The sequence below is a fragment of the Lissotriton helveticus genome, chromosome 7, assembly GCF_964261635.1.
Source record: "Lissotriton helveticus chromosome 7, aLisHel1.1, whole genome shotgun sequence".
NCBI lineage: Eukaryota > Metazoa > Chordata > Amphibia > Caudata > Salamandridae > Lissotriton > Lissotriton helveticus.
In genome coordinates, this window is record NC_136068.1 from 523,068,138 (window position 1) to 523,089,445 (window position 21,308).

At 41.3% G+C, this 21,308-nt stretch overlaps 1 protein-coding gene across 1 annotated transcript in view; it reads right to left on the minus strand.

The window, feature by feature from the left end:
• The window catches only part of LOC144768709 (serine protease 33-like), a 422,982-nt gene extending 406,256 nt beyond the window's left edge, over window positions 1-16,726 (minus strand). Inside the window, exon 1 of the mRNA XM_078652575.1 lies at window positions 16,195-16,726. Coding sequence (XP_078508701.1) covers window positions 16,195-16,243 — 49 coding nt within the window. The 5' untranslated portion in view covers window positions 16,244-16,726. The remainder of the gene's footprint in view (window positions 1-16,194) is intronic.
• Between the last annotated feature and the right edge of the window lie 4,582 nt (window positions 16,727-21,308).

A 21,308-nucleotide genomic window follows, 5' to 3' on the forward strand; every position in this document is an offset into this window, starting at 1 on the left:
CTAGTTTGGTCTTTATGGATGAATGACGAAATAACCCCCATCACTTTATTTGCCAGGACAGCAGTCAGGACTTTCTGTATTGATCAATGAGATCAGCCTATAGGAGCTACAGACTTCTGGGGGCTTGACAACTTTATGAATGAGCACAATCGTGGCGTTGTGCAGATCAGGATGGAGAATGCCCTCCCTCTTTGCCATTAAATATAGCTGAAACAAATGAGGGTTCAAAATATCTGCCTGTCCCTTGAAAAACTCAGCTGCTGGAAGGTGGTTAGATACTGGGGTTTTGCCTATGTTTTCTTGGACTATAGTCTGTTTGACCTCTGCTATGGTAATGTCTTCTTCCATGGCCATGCAGTCGTCACCAGAGAGGGCGGTAATATAATGTCTGCTAGGTATATGTGTATTTCGACAATGTATGCCAGTGGGCGGTCTTTGTAAAGGGCCTCATAATATTTCAAGAATTCCTCAATTATTTTCCCTGTCTGTATTATAGAGGATGTCCTCCGCCCCTATAATCTGGTGAACCGAGGGAGTATCCTTTTCCTGGCAGCTCAGCCAGGCCAATAATTTCTAACCTTTATCACCGACCTCATATAAGCGATGTTGTGTGGCCAACATTTGACTATGCTTCTCATCTGTGACTAGTGTCACATTCTCAGCTTGTAGGGCTTTTATCTTCTTTAGTGTCAGAGGGCTTAGTGAGTGGGCATTATGGTCCCTTGCTTTCAGGAGACGTTGCTCTAATCCCTTCACTTCTCTGACCACCTTCTTCTTCTGCTAGGCGATAATATCTTGGATCCTGTCCTGTATCACCGCCTTGTAGGACTCCCAAACATTAGTGGCTGACTCAACTGTGTCTCTATTTTCTAGAGTTCTGAATGTGTCCGAATCTTTCATAGGATGACATTGTTCCTCAGGGCCTAGGCGTTTAGTTTCTAGCTTCAATTATTGCCAGGTGGTCTATGATCCTAGTATGATAGCCCTTAGGCTGACAGCTCCAACAACAACAGCGTTAGTTCGAACATGGAATTTTCATGCCATTACGCATTTCTTTACCCATCATCTCTAATGATTTCATTTTTAATTAAACATTTTACTTACTTTCTCCTTGGTTTAAAGATCATTCTCCCTTCCTCTGGTGCCTACGGTGTGCGTCTTGGGTTTGCTCTGATTGGTCCTGTCCATCAGAGCAGGGTATGTCACGGCTATCATTTATGAGGCGGTGAGTCTACTATGTTGGGAGCTCTGTTAAAATTGTTTCACTCCACAGGATAGTACGCGCTGCATGACTTAGCTGTGGCCCGAGTCAGGTAAGGCACAGTCCGCCCTTGATTTTCGGGCCCCACTGTACCCAAGAGTTGGATGGTACTGTTTCTTTCGCGCGAGAGGATGCTGCGAGATTGCGCACCCTCCCCCATTCTTAGCCCTAAACTGACCCCTCACACACTTAGCACAAATACGGCCTGCACAACATTATACCTAAAACAGCTGCTTCCCCTTATCACTTAGTCCTCCCTTCACACCCTTAGCCCTAAACCACCCCTCACACCCTAAAAACTGGCATTGAGATGCCACTTGTGAAAGTAAAAGATTTGCCATAAAGACGGGCTAGTAATGTCGCCGTGGTGATAGAGATTTCGGTCTAAAGGCTATTTGTAATTAAGCCTTCGTGAAAAAGGACGTTTCCCCTGCCCTACTGTTACCCAGAGTGGTGAGTGATCCGAGAGGCCATTAGCAAGGTAGTCAGCTCTATGCAATTTTCCCACCTCACCCTCAGGCACAAATATCAAATCCAGTCAGGAGTATGAGATGAATATTTATAGAGGGATCGAGGCAATGCAATACCGCACTTAACAGCCAAATAGGTTGGGCAAGTTATTAGGTTCTATATGGGGCACCGAACCCGAAGTACAACCCCTCTCTACTCCAATTTTAAAGCAGCTTTCATAGAAACAATTATCCCTAATGCTTCAGCACTCACAACATTTTAAACAATACGTCCAATTAATGAGAGTTCGGCATAAGTTCCCCAATGATTTGTGCTGACGACATATCAGGAAGTATAATGCACAGCATAAATCGCTGCATATGACGAAAGTGTCTCTGTTCAATTATTCTTTAGTCATTTTTCGTCATCAAAAAACACCATTGCATAATGGTTATAGTTGCCAACGCCTTTCGTCCTACACGGACTTCTTCAGGGCTCCAATGTATTTGCAAAAATCTTTCTTTACGATTTGGGGATCAAATCCGTGGGTTTTCTAGTATTAAATCCTTCCAAGAAGTATGGTAATTCGAGTTTGTATGCTACATTTACAGAGACGCCTCTGGCATATGCAAGTCTAGAGTATACTTTGTGTAGTCCAGAATAACTTGAGAAAAGTTTGTCCTGTGGGTGTTGTTGCCTCCATAGGTGTATGATCCTTAGTGTGGCCACAAAATGAGCCAAGGGCTTGGGCATTCCTGGGGAAGTTGTCACCCCTGAGTCCTGGTCTGGGAGCATCACATCGTCAAAATCCCCCCCAGGATATGTAGGGAGGATTTGGTTCCCAACAGTATTTCAGTATTTTGTTCAGTGTATGTTGGTGGAGGCCATTACCGGCATACACTCTAACAATAGGGATATACAGTCATCCCCAAATGCCCTGCACTGCGACATATGTTCCATATGAATCTAACCAGGTTTTCTGCACTTGAAAGTGGGGGGGACTTCCGAATCAGGATGGCTACCCCTCGGGATCCTGGCGTTGTAGTGTAGTTCCTATATTCTCAATAGGCTCTGCGCATTGGAATAATATATTCAGCAGTGTAGACGTAGGACTGAGGTTATCTAGGTCTCTACTGACTATATTAGACTTAAGGTTTGCCAGCTAGCTCAGAGGTCACTAGAAACTTTCTCGAATGAACGAGGAGGAGTTTAACCTCCCTGGATATACAAGAAGGGATTAGCTTCTGACAACCATAAAACATGACAACTTTGCTCTCCCTGAATAAGAGTGTATCTCTAGAGTCGTGTGAAAACAATAGACAGCTATTTCACTCAGTCAAATGTGCATACTTAGTTTCACCAGAATGCAGAGAAAAGAGAGACGGGCGTTTTCAATAAAAGGTGTTATTTATTGAGCCGTCTTCTTCCTCATACAAGAGAAATGAATTACCACGATTGTAATGCTCATGGTAAAGTAAAGTGCGTACAGTAAAAGAAGGATTATAAAATAATACTGTAAAAGCATTGATATGGTTTCTTAGCCATATGATACTTTAAAATAGATAAAATATATACATAGATATATACATTGACTAATCGTACTCAACTGGTGCTTCTAAATACGCCTACCCCGGTGTACCTGACCTAAGCCTAATACGTGGGAGGGAGTAATTAAGTAGCAGTTTAAGTTAAGTTTGTTTTGCCAAGAATCTGACTCAAGAATTCTCTGTAAGGGTTTAGTCAGTTCCGTACCTGGGTACTAGAAAGCAGGAGGTCTGGTATCTCTTTCTCAGGACTCGATATCCCAGTAACCCGCGAAGGTATCTGGAAACACCAGAGCTGGATTTCTCGGCAGGAGAAAAGACAGCGTCTCTCTCAGTGCGTCAGGGAGGAGGGGCAGCGTCCGTGGGCTCTCGCATCAGCTGGGCTTTCGGGCAAGTAGATAGCTGCTCTGCTCCAGAATCACCACCGTGTGTTTGCTTAAGGCAACGTTGGTATATTTATACCTGAAAGGTGCCTGGGTTTGACGTAAGGTTGGACATAAGACGTCAATAAAGATGTCACTAAGAACTGGCCGTTCTTACAGTGCTTTACAGGAGTTCTAGGACGAAATCAAAACAAAAGCAAGGGGGATTTCCCAGGTTGCTGGAGGCTTGGTTTTGTTTAGAGAACTCGGTGTGCTTACTAGGGGGCCGGAGAAGTAGCCTTGCTTAATGTGACAGCATGTGCTACGACTGAATTATGGATATGATTATTATGCCGTTGTATGGATATTATTGATTATAACCGGACAAGGGCATAAAATAGGAATATCAATTCAGGTTTCCTAGATAAAACACTACAGCGTGAACCCAACATGTGCTAACATCGTATATGTACCCGGTGCCAGAACATAGCATTGGGTTCCCCTAAGGTGGGGTTCTTGCACTATGACCATGTCAGATTTCAGACGCTTAATGTATGTCATTACCAGGCCTCTCTTGATTTTGTTGCCCAACTGATTGCCGTTCCAAGAAAGGGTGGACAGCTGTCCATGTACTGGATCATTGACATGCATTATGTCCCCATAAACATAATTGAAATTCTCCCATGACAGTAAATTTACAAACTCGTTTCGGATTCTTCCTTCGCGCAGAACAAACAATTCAGCAAACAATGAATACAGCACAAACATAATGCCTTGCCCCCTCCTCACCCCTGGTTCCCCACACTCATGCACCTCCATAGCAAAAAAGACCACAGTGCAGGTCCAGCCTAGGGGGGCTGTAGCCCTCCCTCCCCCAAGGCACCAGAATGAAGTCAAAGGCCCAAAACAGGAAACAATAAACAATAATAAAGAAAAAGCATTTCGCTTTCACAAATTGTTATTTGAGATTTCAAAAAACAGTTGCTTTGCCAGGCAATCCCTCTCACTTCTGGAGGATAACCTCTACTCAGTTATTATCAAACAACACATTTGAACAAACCAACACTGACAATTGTACTTTCACGCACCCACCATCCAACCAAACACACTGTGTCCCTCTACGTACACTACACTACTAGAGATTCACTAGCAGATATTAAGAGGTGTAAAGGCACCTCTCACCATTCGCATTCACACATCCAACCACAAAAGACCAGTGGGTCTTGGCCCTTAGCATCCCCGGTCTGTTAAATAGCCCCCTACCAAAAAATAGTTCACCGACACATCTCAATCCGTCAGAGCCATTACAGTATGATTTTTCTCTCTGCTGGCCCACTTATTCGTTGGTGGGCCCTCGGACACTCTCCTCTCCTCTCCCAGTCCAGGATAGCAGGCTTTCTCTCCACTCCTCCTCATGCTCCGAAGTTGGTGATTGTGGTCTCTCTATGTTTCTCACATATTGATCACCAACTCTCCACATAAAATCCTTGGAGGCTGCCTTAAATCTAGCAGATTCCTAGTAATTGCTTGGGTACAGTCCACCACTTCTGATAGCCTCCTCTATCCTGCAATGACATGGTCTGCCACCTTGTGCAGTTTGTGTCTCAGGAGTGTGACTTCTGATTGAACCTCTCCAATTCCAGTGTTTTCCTAGACAGGTCGATAGCATTCAGTAATTCCACATTATCTTGTGTTGAGGTGGGTGTATCATCTGGCGTGGTGTGGTCAGTCACTCGGGCAGACTTTGTCTGGTGATTTCGATTTCTTATCCTTGGCCATAGCTCCAGGACAGTGAGTAGGCGATAGGAAGGTTTTCGCTAGCTGAGGGTGCAGGCCGGGTTGTAGCCAAATGAGATCGCTGAATTACAACACTCCCATTTTTAAGGGGGGGGTCTTGGTGGGAAGTCTGAGGTGCCCATTTCCTCCATACACCTTGAGGCCCCAACTCTTGATTTCACATAGTCTATCCCAGCAGAGCCAGGCTCCCAGTTCAAGGACGAGTGCTGGCCCCAGCTCCCAGATTCCTCCCTGTTCTTTATGGCACAGGTCCGTTGCACACCTCCGTTTCAGTGAATCCTAGGCCGGGGGGTCTCTATGCGAGTTCGGAGGGAGTGGGTTCCAACCTCGTCTGATTAACAGCGCCTGTTTATGCCCCCACTCCTCAATGCAATGCCAGATATTGGGACTCTGTCTTCAAGCAAAGTTCCGCGAGTGGCAGAGTACAGAGTGAACTGCAGTTTTTGCTGTTATCCCTGCTGCTCGGGTGGAAAGTCTAACTGAACTTCAGCTCGCGTTCGAGTGAGCAGCATTGCACTGAGGAATAGAAACCTATGCATTTCACAGTACTATGAATTTGCCAGACAGTGCCAATAAACAAAATGCACAACTATCCCTCATCATATTTGTTTTATATCTAAAATTATGAAAAAACAATAAAATAATACACATTGCCCACCTTCAATTTCTAAAAGGAACTGAATTAATAGAACGGGTATTGCCTTAATGCAAAATTCTATCTACCTCTCTTTTTACAGGAGAAAGAAACTTTTCATCTTGTGCTACTGAAACCATGCCAATTATACTCCTGCTTGGCTAATCCCAGTAATTTAAATACAAAATTACCGAACAGTAAATCAAATAGTTACACCTAATCATGGCACAGACAGTCCTAATTAACCAACCTAAAAGTTACAACCAAGAGCACTTGTGCAGATATTTTCGGAGCACCAAGAAAAATTATATTTTTCCATTTATATGCTCTTTTTTTACTACTAACATGAATCTTGGAGACTATATGTGGCATTATGCTGTCCTCTTGTGGCCATTTACAGTGGCGCCATAAAGTAGTGGCCTACAATGGCCTTAGTGCTCATGTGAAATTAGCACTGCAGGACAGGGTTTTGCTATCATCATCCACTCCCTTAAAAATATGCTATGGTAAAATCGTACAATACCTACAGAGCTTTCAACACTATTTGCATAAACTAAGAATGAGAGAGGTACAGAAAGAGAAAGTGGGCCCCACCATCGTCCTTCACAGTAGGGTTATTGTAAATACAAAATACCCAAGATGAAATCGATTCAAACAAAATTTTAACATAGATAAAAACACAGGTAAGGGGAATGTGTCCAATCAAGATAACTTTTCACGAACTCAAGGACTCCATAAATTAGAATCAGAATTGACCTTCTTACATTTTTTTTTTACAAAAATCTTGACACATTAGGTTTGAGATCCACAAAAATATGTATAAAGACAAGTAACATATAATTAATGTTAATTGAGTTTACTTGGATGTTTGATGGGGTTTCTAAAAACCTGACTACATTTTGGTGTTTCACTCTGCTGTCATTGCCAAAACCCATGATCTCCTGGCCCTGGTTCGAGCACCCATGCATCCCTACCAAAGCTGGCCTCAATGAAAAGCTATCAACCTCCCTGGTCAGGCAAATGATTAAGGGCAGTGCTTAATTTATCCTGAAGCTTGCAGATGCCCATTGGAACTCATTAGGGTACCACTACTTATTGTTCTCTATCCAAGTTTGACTCAGTGTAAGAGAGATAAAGACAGGAAATGAAAACTTCTCAGCAACTCTCATAGGTCAGATGTTTCTGGGTCTGGAAAAACCACACCGGTGTTACCAGGTATGAGTTTAGACCCTGAAAAAAGGAGTAGGGACTGAAGGGCAGACGTAGAGTCTAGCCCATGCCTCCTGTCTCAGACACCATGGGAGAACCCTACAGTCAATCCACCTGCCAGGCATCCACCCAGTCCCAGGAATCAACACCCCCACACTCCAGTGGCAGCTGCCACCGAGTAGTACAGGTGCCTACCCCTTGCAGGGGCAAGGTGGGTAGAAAAATAAATAAAAGTGACTTACCTGACTACTGGCTGCCAGCCAGCTGGCTGACAGCCCGCTCCGCCCCATAAACTTGCTTCAGTGTGGAAAAATAAAATGATAATACCATTGTGTTATTATCATTTTATTTTTCCACTGTTTAAAGAGCAGTGGGGCGGCGCTCCACCGCCTTAGCGGAGGAGTATCGCCCCCCCCCCGCCAACACTCCCCAAAACATGAAAAATAGAATGATAATAAAACAGGTTTAAAACCCGTCAGGCACTGAGGTGAGTAGTATGTGCACTCCCTTCACTGCATATAACGGTTTGGCCGGTCTTCTCAGGCCCGCCAAACCGCCATGTCGCCGTCGCCCCGTGTTGGACAGCGCATTAACCCACTGTGTAAAACAAGCGCATTGACTGTCTAAACTAAGCTTGGTCGCATTTGCATTTTGACAAGCTATACCTGTCGTGCCTGAAATGTCTTTGTATATGTTTTGTATTTGTTTTGTGCCAGAGTGGATACATGATTGTGTCCCACTAAATTGATGTTCTCAACTCCGGTTGATCATATTGTGTGCATTATTAAATGACTGTCCGGCAGGACATGTATAACATAGCTCTGATTCAAGTCTATGTTTATCCTACTAGCTATCTGTTTATTTAGTGATATTTTTGCAGCACAATATCCTTGTACTCTATATTCTGACATACATCTTGGCAAATAGTTCTGAGTTTTCCTCCTACTGCAAATGTTGATCACATGACTATGGTGATGCGTTCAATTTTTTGGGGGCGTTTTGTTGCTTATAGGCTTGCTCCACCGGCTTTCTCTGGCCTGCATTAGTGAAAAGGCAGCCATAACACCACCTATAATTCCTGGCCTTTTCTCTGCCAAAGATGGAGGCACTCTCACAATCATACTGGGGGGTCAGGATTGGTGGGGACGGATGCAATTCGAGAGCAGAATGCACAGGTTATTGACAAACCAGTACTGCTTTTTCCAGATTCCATTATGGTCACACCGAGAGGAAGCTGCTGTGGGGAGGCCCGAAAGAAACCTATGACCTTTGGCATTACTCAGGGCATATAGTGCCCTGTTAAATTAAAGGTGATTCGTGACATTGAGTCTTTACCCAGAAAAGATGTGGCCTAATAGCCAGAGCTCTGGCAAAACCACTTAATCTCCCTGTGCCTAAAATAAAATCTGACCTTGTGTAATGTCATCTGGTGCTAATGCAGAGCACTATAATGCCCTTGCGCTAAATTTGCACTACAAAAAAACTGCAAAAAAGATTGCCTCTTCTTTTCTGGACAATGCCAAATCCAATTCCCAAAATGGCTGTAGGTGAGATGCTCTGCTCTTTTGAAATGGCAATAAGCATTTGAATACCCGGGCAGCATGGCACTGAAAGATTCCATTCAGTAGACATGAATTGTTGAAACGAAGGGGGTGAGGTGTCCCACGAGGAACTTTGCAAATTTGTTTTCGACAATGATGTTCTTCCTGGTCCCTTATACCTTCCCTTCCTCCTCCATTCTCCGATCTCCCATCCTTTTGCCCTTCCTTCTTTCTTTCTTTTGTCCCTTTATACGCCCCCATTACGAGTGGCCTGAAAAAAGATTAAATAATACCTACCTGGTATTAACACACTGTAGAAATGTCTGTGCAGCGGAATTACATCTGCAAATCACTGTTACCACACTGATATCTGCTTGAAATTCCTAGATTCTGACCCTTTTCAGGGAGATGTTCCACCTAGATTCATTTGTTGGGTTTGTTCCTGAAATCAAGAGGTATGACCAATTAGGGTAGTACTATGACCCATAATTTTAATTTTGATGGATTCTCCTGTTCCTGCTCAAACCACATTTAACAGACAGACTCTTAATATGGACCACAGTGACAATGTTTATCATTGTTACCTGTTGGTGTTCACTCTTAAATCAAAAATATGGGGGTTCTAAAAGCATACTTTATGCAGGTCTGGAGAATTATGCTCTGCCATGAGTACTTTAGGTCGATATATTTTACTAAAGTTGATTTAATATATGTGGTCCATACCATTCTCAATCACAGTTATCACCAATATGTTTTAAGAAAAGAAACAATTGCTATTCACCCCTTTCAAAGATATTATTTGGTCACTTTCCCAAGGGCACAGGTAAGAGTCTGTGCCCTCTGTCCTTGGTATAGTTAAGAGTTTGTCCTCTCCATTTGCGGGCACAAGTATGAGTCTTTGAAGTACATTGATTGGAAGAGACGAGTTCTTTGTCGCCTCCTCCTGTGTTTGCTTTCCCTTTCCTGAACATAGATATTTTTTTCTCTGTGTAGGACTTTTGCAAACAAAAGAAATACATAAGACCCTTGCTACTTCAGAGCACTGGAACATAAAGATAAAATATGACAATTGATTTTGAGGTGAACAGATATGGAGTGTTGGCGGTGTTGTACAGTGTTCCATGCAAGGGAGCTGCTCTCAACCTAAACTTGGGAACTACCCAGGGTTCCCTGTTCTTTTTTGCATAATTTATGTGGCACTCTAAGACTGAAAGGGCATTGTTTTGACTTATATTGATCGCTCCCTTGTGTCTGGGCAAAGCTATACCTCTCTGATGAGCTCTCTTAGTATAGTATAGCTTGCATTGCAATGTTGCAGTGTTTATGACTTCACATATTACATCACTGATGACATCTGAAATTTACGATGGTGCATTTTATATGTATGTAAGCTACTTGTACCTGGTGAATTTCAGGGTTTTCGTAGTTTTTAAACTTTGGTATTTTTTAAATTTATTAACAGACCTACATATAACTCTACGTTAACTTTTGTTTTTTTTAATGAATTTCAAAGTTTTTTTAACATAAGTTAAAATCTTATTACCTTACTTATGTATAATTCCACTTCGGGAGCTAAGGCTGTTCGTTATTTCTGGATTCTGGACCTCCAAGGAGCTTCCACTACACTGAAGTCCCCTAAAGGGTTGTTGTTTGATAGAGAAGCCTACAAGGAAGCTTTGAAACGACATAAATGATTTCTAATGCCAATTTTGGCTGGTAACCAAGAATATTGTAACTATGGGAAAACCACAGTATCTCGGTCCATTATACGGAAAGTGTAATAAATGTGATGGGCAATGTATCAATATCTAGCTTATTTGTAGTTTTTATACATGGCCAACACAGAGGCCATTTTAGAGCGCTAGTAAAGACAGAAGATGATCATAAATCTGAGATCGCTAAATTGAAATCCTCAGTCATGTTACATTGCATAAATTCATGAATGAGTCAGAAACATGTATCTTACATGATATGTTATCACAGATATTAATCAGAGGAGCACCCTAAATATAAAGGATAATACACAGCATTGCATAGTTTATTTAGGCAATCTTCACATTCCTTACTGTGGGATTTATGGCATGAAAGGTTTGCTTGAATATTTATAAATATATGCCTCATTATTTTTCAAATATTGCCTTGTTGAGTGCCTCATACATTCATTGTTACTTTGCAGTAACAGACAAGTAAATATGAGTGTGTACTTTATACATGAACACTTACACTGTATACTGCTGTGGTTCCCAAACTTTTTTGAACCATCACCCACTTTTTAGACAACACACGTTTGGGATTTACCTACCTTTAATGGACATGTGTAGTGATTTTTTAATGTAACCAAAGCATTGTTTGGTAGTGGACTGTCATTTACAGACAGCACATATTCGGATGAAATGGCCACTAACTTTGAACAGATGTCAGTTTCACTGCTAAAACAATGTTGCACACAATTGATACTGGTTGAAAATGAGGTTTCTGTATATATGTTTTATTGATAAAACTATGTTGCACACAATTGATACTGTGTGGAAATTAAATTTCTGTATATATGTTTTACTGATAAAACTATGTTGCACACAATTGATAATGTATGGAAATGACGTTTCTGTATGTACATTTTTACTGATAAAACTAAGTAGCACATAATTGATACTGTTTGGAAATGAAGTTTCTGTATGTACGTTTTTAAAGATAAAACTATGTTGCACATAATTGATACTGTGTGGAAATGAGGTTTCTGTATGTACGTTTTTACTGATAAAACTATGTTGCACACAATTGATATAGTGTGGAAATGAGGTTTCTGTATATATGTTTTACTGATAAAACTATGATGCACACAATTGATACTGTGTGGAAATGAGGTTTCTGTATATATGTTTTACTGAAAAACTATACTGCACACAATTGACACTGTGTGGAAATGAGGTTTCTAAGAATAATTATCATTGTGCTTCACCAATTGAAGTGGCTATATATATATTGTTTTTGATCCTATTAACATCTGTATTTCCAGCACGCACATTTCAGAATTACAAAGAATGTGCTTCATATTTTCTTTCCTAACTGTTGAAGGCATACAGTTCATGTATAGGTATTTAGATTTTGCTGTGTTGCAAAAAAAACAACATACTAAGATTGTCATATATTTCAGTCTAAAACTCTTCTCTTTGAAGTCAGAGAAAGAAAAGTAAACACCAATCCCATGTTAAAAAACTAATATGTTTGAAGACTGTGCCTGACATTTGGGCCCTGTCTTGTTTAAGTACTACAAGTGTGACAAAATAAAAACTGATTATAAAGGCATGTTTATTTGTTTCTAGAACTTTCGGAACCCACCAAAAAATGGCTTGTGACCCACCAACAGTTTGGGAAACCCTGGCATACTGTATATATATATATTTCATACACGTATGACATGCAAAGCAGCATGTGAACCTCGACTTCAACTGCAAGTTCATATGTTACCATTAAGGGGTATGATAGGGTTGTGGCATCCCTACCGGCAGTGCTTAATGTGTAAAAAAAAAGAGTGCTGATGCCGATTCTCTGCTCAGAAGACCTCGGACAGTGAAATTAAACTTGGGCGTACTGAATACCAAGGTTGATAATCTCAAATCCACCGCATGCCTCTGTCATCCACTCTCAGACAATCCCCTCCCTTTTATCAGGATCACCGACATAATATCGATTACACAAATATAGAACTACCAAAATATCGAGGAAAAAATATAGAATGCAAAAATATTGAATTCCTATCTCCAAACAGGTAAGTACAAAAATATCGAATCAAAAATATCGTTGTAAAAAATATATATAGTCAAAATATCGAATTTTTTTATGTCTTAAAAGTAATTGAAAATTAATGGAATAATAAATATATTTAACTTAAACATACTTAAAAACTTAAATAACCATAAAATTAATAAATAATTAGTGTACGTTAAAAAACATAAACATATAATTTCATTTTTTAATACACACACACACATATATATATATATATATATATATATATATATATATAAACGTAATATTAATTGAAAATATACAATATTTTTACCGTAGGATAGCAGGAGGGTAAAATTTACTATTACCACTCCAGTGAGTGCAACAGTAGAGAAAGCTTTGGATAGCGTAGGGGTAAAAATTACTATTCCCACTCCAGTGAGTGCAACAGTAGGGAAAGTGTTGGATAGCGGGAGGGTAAAAATTACTATTCCCACTCCAGAGAGTGCAACAGTAAGGAAAGCGTTGGAGACGTAGGGGTAAAAATTACTAATCCCACTCCAGAGAGTGCAACAGTAGAGAAAGCGTTGGAAAGCGTAGGGGTAAAAATTACTATTCCCACTCCAGAGAGTGCAACATTATTGAAAGCGTTGGATAGCGCAGGTGTAAAAATTACTATTGCCACTCCAGTGAGTGCAACATTAGTGAAAGCGTTGGATAGGGGGAGGGTAAGAATTACTATTCCCACTCCATGGAGTACAATAGTAGGGAAAGTGTTGGATAGCGTAGGGGTAAAAAATACTATTACCACTCCAGTGAGTGCAACAGTAGGGAAAGCATTGGATAGCGTAGGGGTAAAAATTACTATTCCCACTCCAGCGAGTGAAACAGTAGGGAAAGCGTTGGATAGCGTAGGGGTAAAAATTACTATTCCCACCCCAGTGAGTGCAACAGTAGGGAACGCGTTGGATAGCCGGAGGGTAAAAATTACTATTCCCACTCGAGAGAGTGCAACAGTAGGGAAAGTGTTGGATAGCGTAGGAGTAAAAATTACTATTCCCACTCCAGGGAGTTTAAAAGTAGGGAAAGTAATGATTTAATATATTAATAAAAATAAATTAAATATCAATACCAATTAAACATTAATTAAAATTAATGACAAATTTAATATTATGTAATAATTAGTTCTTTAGAAATACAAATAAATATTAGTTATTAAAAATCAATTACCTATTCATAATTAATTAACAACTAATTAATTTTCAATAACAAAAACTAATTATTAATACAAATTAATACCACTTAATCATTAATTAATAGTAAATTATCAATACACAAAAAGTATTTTTAATATGCAATTAATTACAATTACATTACTTCCCACCCTATTCCCCTATAAACCCACAACCTGCTACAGAAAAAAAATTAATACAATTATAATAATTATCAAAGAGTAAATTAATAAAAACGAATTAACAATTAATAAAAATTAATTCCCAATTAAAAATGTATTAACAATAAATTAAAAATCAATACCAATAAATATTTTTTTTTTTTACTTAATTACAATTAAATTACTTCCCACCCTATTCCTCTATAAACCCACAACCCTCTATGGAAAACAAATTAATTAAATTACCATAATTATCAATTAATCAATTATTAAAAATGTATTACCAATTCATAAAAATTAATTACCAATTAAAAAAGTAATTAACAATAAATTCAAAATAAATACCAATAAATAAATACAAATATTTAATTAATTACAATTAAATTACTTCCCACCCTATTCCCCTATAAACCCACAACCCGCTACAGAACTAAAAAGCAAAATTAAATTAAAAATAATTAATAATTGTTAAAATGTATATTTAAGTTAATATATTTAAATTACTTCCCACCCTATTCACCTATAAACCCACAACCTGCTACAGAATTAAATTACGCAAAAATTAAATAACATAAAATTCCTTACTTAAAAAAAATTAAACATACATTACAAAAATAATATACACTTTTCACACATATACTAACATACAAAACACTTTAAAAAAATTCGATATTATTAAAAATTCGATATATTTTAATGCCTATATTACATACTTCGATATTTTAAACTTTGATATTTTAAACTTCGATATTTAGACAATCGATATTACTTACCTTCAATTCAATATTTTTAACCACTATATTGTGTCCATTCGATATTTTGTCCATTCTATATTTTTTATTCGATATTATGTCCATTCTATATTTTTACTTCGATATTATGTCTTAATACCCTTTTATCACATGCTTGCAGGTTCTTTCTTTCTCACTTTGTGACATTTTGCTATTTTTCTCCTCCTCCGTCTTTCTGATCTGTGTGTTTTTCCCTCTCTTGTCCTCTGTAAATGTGAATGAGATGAAATAGTTGCCAGTCTCTAAAAATAAGTGCTGGTGGTCTCCACCAGCTCAAATTAGGCACTGCCTAACAGAGATTATGGGACACCATTGTGCTTTGACTTGACATATTCACTCCTCGACCTATGTTGTGTTTCCAGCATTTTCCTGTTTTTCTTGGGCTGAGGAGTCTAGTGAGTGCTTTATCTGTGGTTCAGCTAGCAGTGGGTGTATAGCCAACTTACTGAAAAGTCTGGCTCTCTAGGTAGGGTGACCAGCTGTTGAACCAAAAACCAGGGCATTTCACAAACCTAGAAATAGAACTAACATGTTGCATTGATGGAAGGGCACAGAATGATTTAATTGACAGTGCTCACTACCATGAGAACCACAGACAATGAGGCACTAAATGTTAATACATGCAACTCTTACGCACTGTAACACCTGTGTTGATTAGATTGCATTCTGCTAGAAGCAGTTCGTTTCCCACATTGAAACCTGCCTAATTCTGTGTTCAGTCGCCCCCCCCCCCTGAAATCGGTGCATGAGATACATTTGCTGAAATTATCTAGGACATGTCGCACAAAACCAGGACGTCCTGGCAAATCAGAGACGTCAACTCACTCTGTCTCTGGGGTATCTGTCTGGGCATCTGGCCTCTATGGAGCTGCTCAAGCAGCCTGATACTAGGCCCAACTTTTATTTTTGTGAGCCTCCCTTTCATGGCAGAAGACCAAAGACCCTTCTTTGTCTACTGAAAGTAGGGCAGAAAAGTATGTGGGGGGAGAGGAGGGGCAGAGAGGTCAAACCCCATGCCCAAGAGATTGCCAGCGCAGTCTGGGAAGGAACAGGGATACAGTGGCTGAGTTACTTACCTTGCATCCCCGAGACATATTTTCTCTTCTGGCTGAAGCACTTTGACCAAAACTGTGTAAATCCCAACCACATTTCTCTGCGTCATAATTTGTAAATAAGGGCAGTTTAAAAACGTTATGTACATATTTTTACCTCACATATTGGTTTCAGCAATCTAGATTAAACCACCACATGCCCCATACAGACACTCGCACAGACTATAACGTATAAAATGTTACCACGGGAAGAAAAAAAAACAAAAGAAAAAAACAACTGCAGTTCTCTATAGCTCGCTGTCCTGTGAAAATGGTTTGACACTTCATGAAATACTCAATATAAAGGAAAGGAAAACAAAGATCTTGGGGGAAAGATGCAGCATTTCATATATTTCATCTATGCCCTGGTGAAGGATTGCAAAGTTTCTTACCTGTGGTCAAGTGAAAGAAAACAAGAGTCACCAGGCCAAGCCTCGCCATCGCCGTTACCCTCGGCCCTCTCCGCTCGAGACGAGTCTTTGATGGACGCACAGGAAGGATTAAAGATGCTCGAATAATAAAGACGAAAATGGCGAATCGGGAAGATGTCGAGCTGTTCACAGGATGAGGAGGTGAGCGTGAACTGCGTGCAGGACCGCGCGCCACACTCAGCACCTCAGCTGCTAGTGCCGCGAGGTGGGTGCGCGCATTCCTTCAGCACGGCCACTACGCCACCCGGGAGCAACCTTCCAGGAAGCTGTGGGTGAACTGGTTTTAATATCAACAACTCACCTCTCCGCCAGTACAAGGGTTACAGGCGGGAGCTTTCATGTTCGGGGTGGGGGCCCTGCCACCCGCCAGAATTCAGAGCTTGTGAAAACAGAAACACCCTCGCAGGACCATAGGGACCGTTTTGTGGCTAAAACATTCGGACTAATAAATCAACATCCCTGGGCGCTGCTCTGCTACAAAGTCCATGTTACAATACTCTTGGCAGCGACCCAGCATTGCACACACTACGCAATAAAAACAATGAGACATGTTTGGATCGCTGGCATTGATCTGCTACATCATTTGTTTCTTTAATAGAAAGCGCTATACTGAAGGGTGCGCTATAGTGGAGGCTTGTGCGATCGTCTGTCTGCTCTCTTGCAAGATGTTAATAAGGGGCCGGTGATACATTCTGCTCTGCCGGTGGAGTTGGCTGAAGAAGGATGACATACCCTGAAACCAGTCCCAGGAAGCTTGTTTCCCGTCCAGGGAGGACATGGCCTGCAGTTCGGTCTGGACTGTTCCCATGGGGCACAGTGTCAAGACTGATTTGCATATGGCAAGGTCCAAACTGGGGTGGCACAGTGGGCAAATAAACAATGGATTTAACCCAGATCTTTTGACTGGCTGTGAATGTTTGCATTGTCAGCATTCCGTCCATCATTTATTTGCTCTAATACTTTCCGCCCTTAGTGGGAAGGGTATGCTCAGAGGAGGGTCCCTTGCTCACTGTGCCACTGAATTCAAGCTAGCCTGGCTGAAGAAGGGTGACATACCCTGAAACTGGTCCCAGGATGCTTGTTTCTGGTCCAGGGAGGAACTGGCCTGGCAGTTCGGTCTGGACTGTTCCCATGGGGCACAGGGTCAAGACTGATTTGCACATGGCTCTGTCCAAACTGGGGTGGCGCAGTGGGCTGAAGTACCGAAAAATAATAATCCCAATAGAGCCATACTTACTAATAGCTCCAATACCAATTACCAATAATCAATCAGTTGGCAGTGAAGAAGTTTCAATCATTTATTCTAAATGGACTCTGCGCAGAGGAGCCTCCCCATCCACACCCAGTCAGTGTGACAAGAAGACTGCCAGATTACACTTAGAACAAAGCATATATACTTTCAGCATACCTCATAGACACCCCTTACATGGAAAAGTACAACTTCACATGAAGGCAACAGGAAAACCCATATAAGGCACAATTGATTGGAACGAAACTTAGCTCCTGCTATTCCGGGGGTTGGTCAGCGAAGGTGCCTCCCTAACGCTTGGAGACATGGGAGTACAGGCACAGCTTCTTCAAGAATGTGCTCATCCCACCGAAAGGCAGATGTAACCTTTGAGTTTCCCAAGTTAGAATCAATGGTCCATTCATAGCCCTGGCCGACCTTTAGACTCTCCCTTTACACAGTGGCAGGTCACGTGTTTTCCTAGCAAGAGCAAGAGGTACGGGGAAATGAAACCAACATGGGGTTTCTTCAGAAAAGGCCCGATTCTTAATGTATACATAATTCGAGTATATTCACAATGGAGGGGTTAATCTTAAAACAGTATGCTAATATATGGAATACAAAGCACTCTCAGTTCTGCTCAGCTCGTTATAGCAAGGATGAAGTGGGTATATTAATGCTCAAACATTCTCAATAAACTAAGTAGGTGCATCACGCTAATTTCTAACTACTACTATGTGTTTTCAGTTTAATATCAGGGTTTAATTCAGATTTCTGTTCCTCAGGGCAAAAGAACAATGGATTTCACCCTTCTCTTTTGACTGGGGGTGAATGTTTGCATTGGCAGCATTCTGCCGGTGGAGTTTTGGCCAAATTCCAGCAGCCCCTGCTTGGCAGAGTTTGTTCTCACTAGCGGCTCACCAACAGTAAGCTGGCAAGCAAGATTTGGCATTCCCTAGTGCAACTTTCTATCGCTAGGAGGGCTCCCGGTGAGATTTCTACCACGCCGGCGGTCGCAGGAGGTACCAACGGTCCGAAAGCTGTCGCTCGAGTAGAAAACCTACTCAAGAGTCAGCAAAATGAGGACCTGAGCCCTCTGGTCAGAGGCGCAACTAGATCCACATTTGGAGGGGGCTACTAAAAATGTTGGGGGGGTGCTAATTTTTCCAGTGATAGTTAGTGGAGATGCAGGGGCTCTAAGAAGGGGTGAAAAAATAACAAAGCCTTGTTAGCAAGTAAATGGTCTTTTAAATACCTGTGAAGTACTCAGGTGCCCCTGTCTCAGTCAGGGCTGCCACACACGATGGGGCGCTGAAGCCCTTTCATCCCAATGGGCGTGAGTGCCTGCCTCTGGTGTGCCGTGCAGTGCCGTTTGCGCTGATTTTTGCAGCACGTAACAAGTTTCCGCACTAAATCACTGTGCAAGCAGTGCAACAGGCCTATTTCCAGCCGTTCACTGAATTCTACAGAATAACGCAGATTGGTTTTGTAACTCCGCAGAATTCCAAAGAGGTCAACTCCCAAGTTCCACCCAGGTGTAATGTAAATACACTATTTTAATACCCAATGAGAGCTGATCTTTTTAACATAGCATACAAACTCTCCACAGCTCTCTGCCTTTCTTTCTCAACGCATTCTACACATCTTAGGCTATATTTAGAATATTTTGACACACAGCAGTGCAGCAAGCCTTCCTGCTGTGCTGCAGTGTGTCAAAATAAAAGGGGAGGAAAGTGCCATATCTACAAGATACAACACATTCCTGTCCTTCTCCTCTGTACCAGCACACAAACTGCAGCCGTGCGCCAGGGCAGACACCCTTGAGTTATTTTGCAAGGGTGGCTGTGCTGAGATGATTGTTTTTGTACAGTATGAGACACCTCCCTGCGTAAAAACAATAGTTAAAGACATTTTCCGTTTTCTATGCATGCTGCAGAATAGCCATAAGGATGAATAGGGTTGCCCATAGTCTCACAGGAATCTAACCCCCAGATTCATCAAAGTCCCGTTTTGCGAGTCCTTAATAGCGATTATTAAGGAATCGCTATTAAAGACTCGCAAAACGGGATTCATGTAGAAATCGCAATAATTATAGCGATTTCTACTGCCTCTTTATTTGCGATTCGCTAATTGCGAATCGCGAATAAGGAATGGCATTCCCATTCATTCCTATGGGCCTAAAGGCCCATAGGAATGAATGGGGAGTCATTCCTTATTTGCGATTAGCAAATAGCGAATCGCAAATAGGGAAGCGATTTCAAGGGTGCCAGGGTGTCCCAAGGACACCCTGTAGCACCCCTGAAATGCTCTTGTACACTGGTGTTGCGCACACACATGTCCAAAGGACATGTGTGTGTGTAACTTACAACTTAGAAAAATGCACAAAAGTGCATTTTTCTAAGTTTTCGCTCTTTACCAGGAAGTCAGACTTCACGGTAAATAGCGTCCCCAGACTGCGAAATCGCAATTTTTAAATGGTTCATAAATTCCATTTAAGGAATCTCTAATTGAGATTCCTTAAATGCAATTATTCGCAAATTTGTAATTTCTACAAATGCGATTTTTGCATTTGGGATGATGAATCCCAAATGCAAAAATAGCCCTTGCAAAGGGCCAGATTCTCAGAATCTGGCCCTTTGCGAGCCGATTTTCATATGATGAATCTGGCTGTAAGAGCTGGGTCTGGGCTTGCTGGATGGTCTTGCTGCATACCATACTTACTACCTCTCTTCATCTCACCATCTTTTCTTTTTGTATCTCCTTCCTCTCTCCAGAATTCACCCTCCCTTATCTCCACTTCCCCATACTCTCCTGCTCATCTCACCTTCTGCTTCCTCCCACCTCACTTTCTTCTCTCTTCACCTCACCGTACTCTCCCTCCACCTTATCCACCTATTTCCCCTCTGTGCCCTTCTCCACTTTACCCTCATAATACTCTCTTCCTACCATTATCCTACTTTCACTCTCTCTTGATCTTGCCACACTCTCACTGTGCATCAACCTACTCTCACTCCAATTGAAGCTTCTATTTTATCCTTACCCTTTTCTCTCCATCTCACTCTTTTTTTCTTTCATTTCTCTCTCCCTCATCTTTCTCTCACTCTTGCTCACCCTTCTCTGTCTTCCCGAGTCCCTTCCTTCTCTCTCCCCCACCATCCTCTTTTTTTACTAATCCTCCCTCAGCCTACACCATACTGCCCTCCTGTCTCTCTGCTTCACCTCAAATGATGGCCTGGTTCTACCCCTATTTGCCCACTGTGCCAAGAGTACATCTTCCAAGGTTGACAACTGGACTTGTAATTTGATGTCTAGTTTCTCAACCACTATTTTGTTGTAAATCTATTGAGCTGAATGTATCTTAAGGGGAACAAAGATGAAACGTACAGCTCATATGAGTGCCTCTAAATTGAACTGTCTCTCCTTTGGCATGCTTCCTCTTCTTTCCCATTCTCTTTTCTCCCAGCAGCCTCTCCCATTCCTGTATGCCCCTCTTCACCCATCACCCTGCCTGTCCATCAATCCCTCTTTCTTCTTGTTCTACCGCTATCCTCCAGTCTCCTCACACTCACTCTCTGGCCCCTCCCCATCACTTATCATTGGCTCATAACCCTCCTATGTGACCACCTTCCTCTCTCATCATCCTCATCCTTCACAAGCATCAGCCTCCGTCTTCACTCTTCTGTATTAATTTCCCACAGCTCGCCTTTTATCATCATGACTCAGTACATGTTTTCCCATCCCCTTACTCACATCACTCATTTTGCTCAATACAATGCTCCAGACATCCTACTCCCTCAGACTCCATTTTCATCCTCCATTTATCCACCTCTCAATCATCTTCTTCACC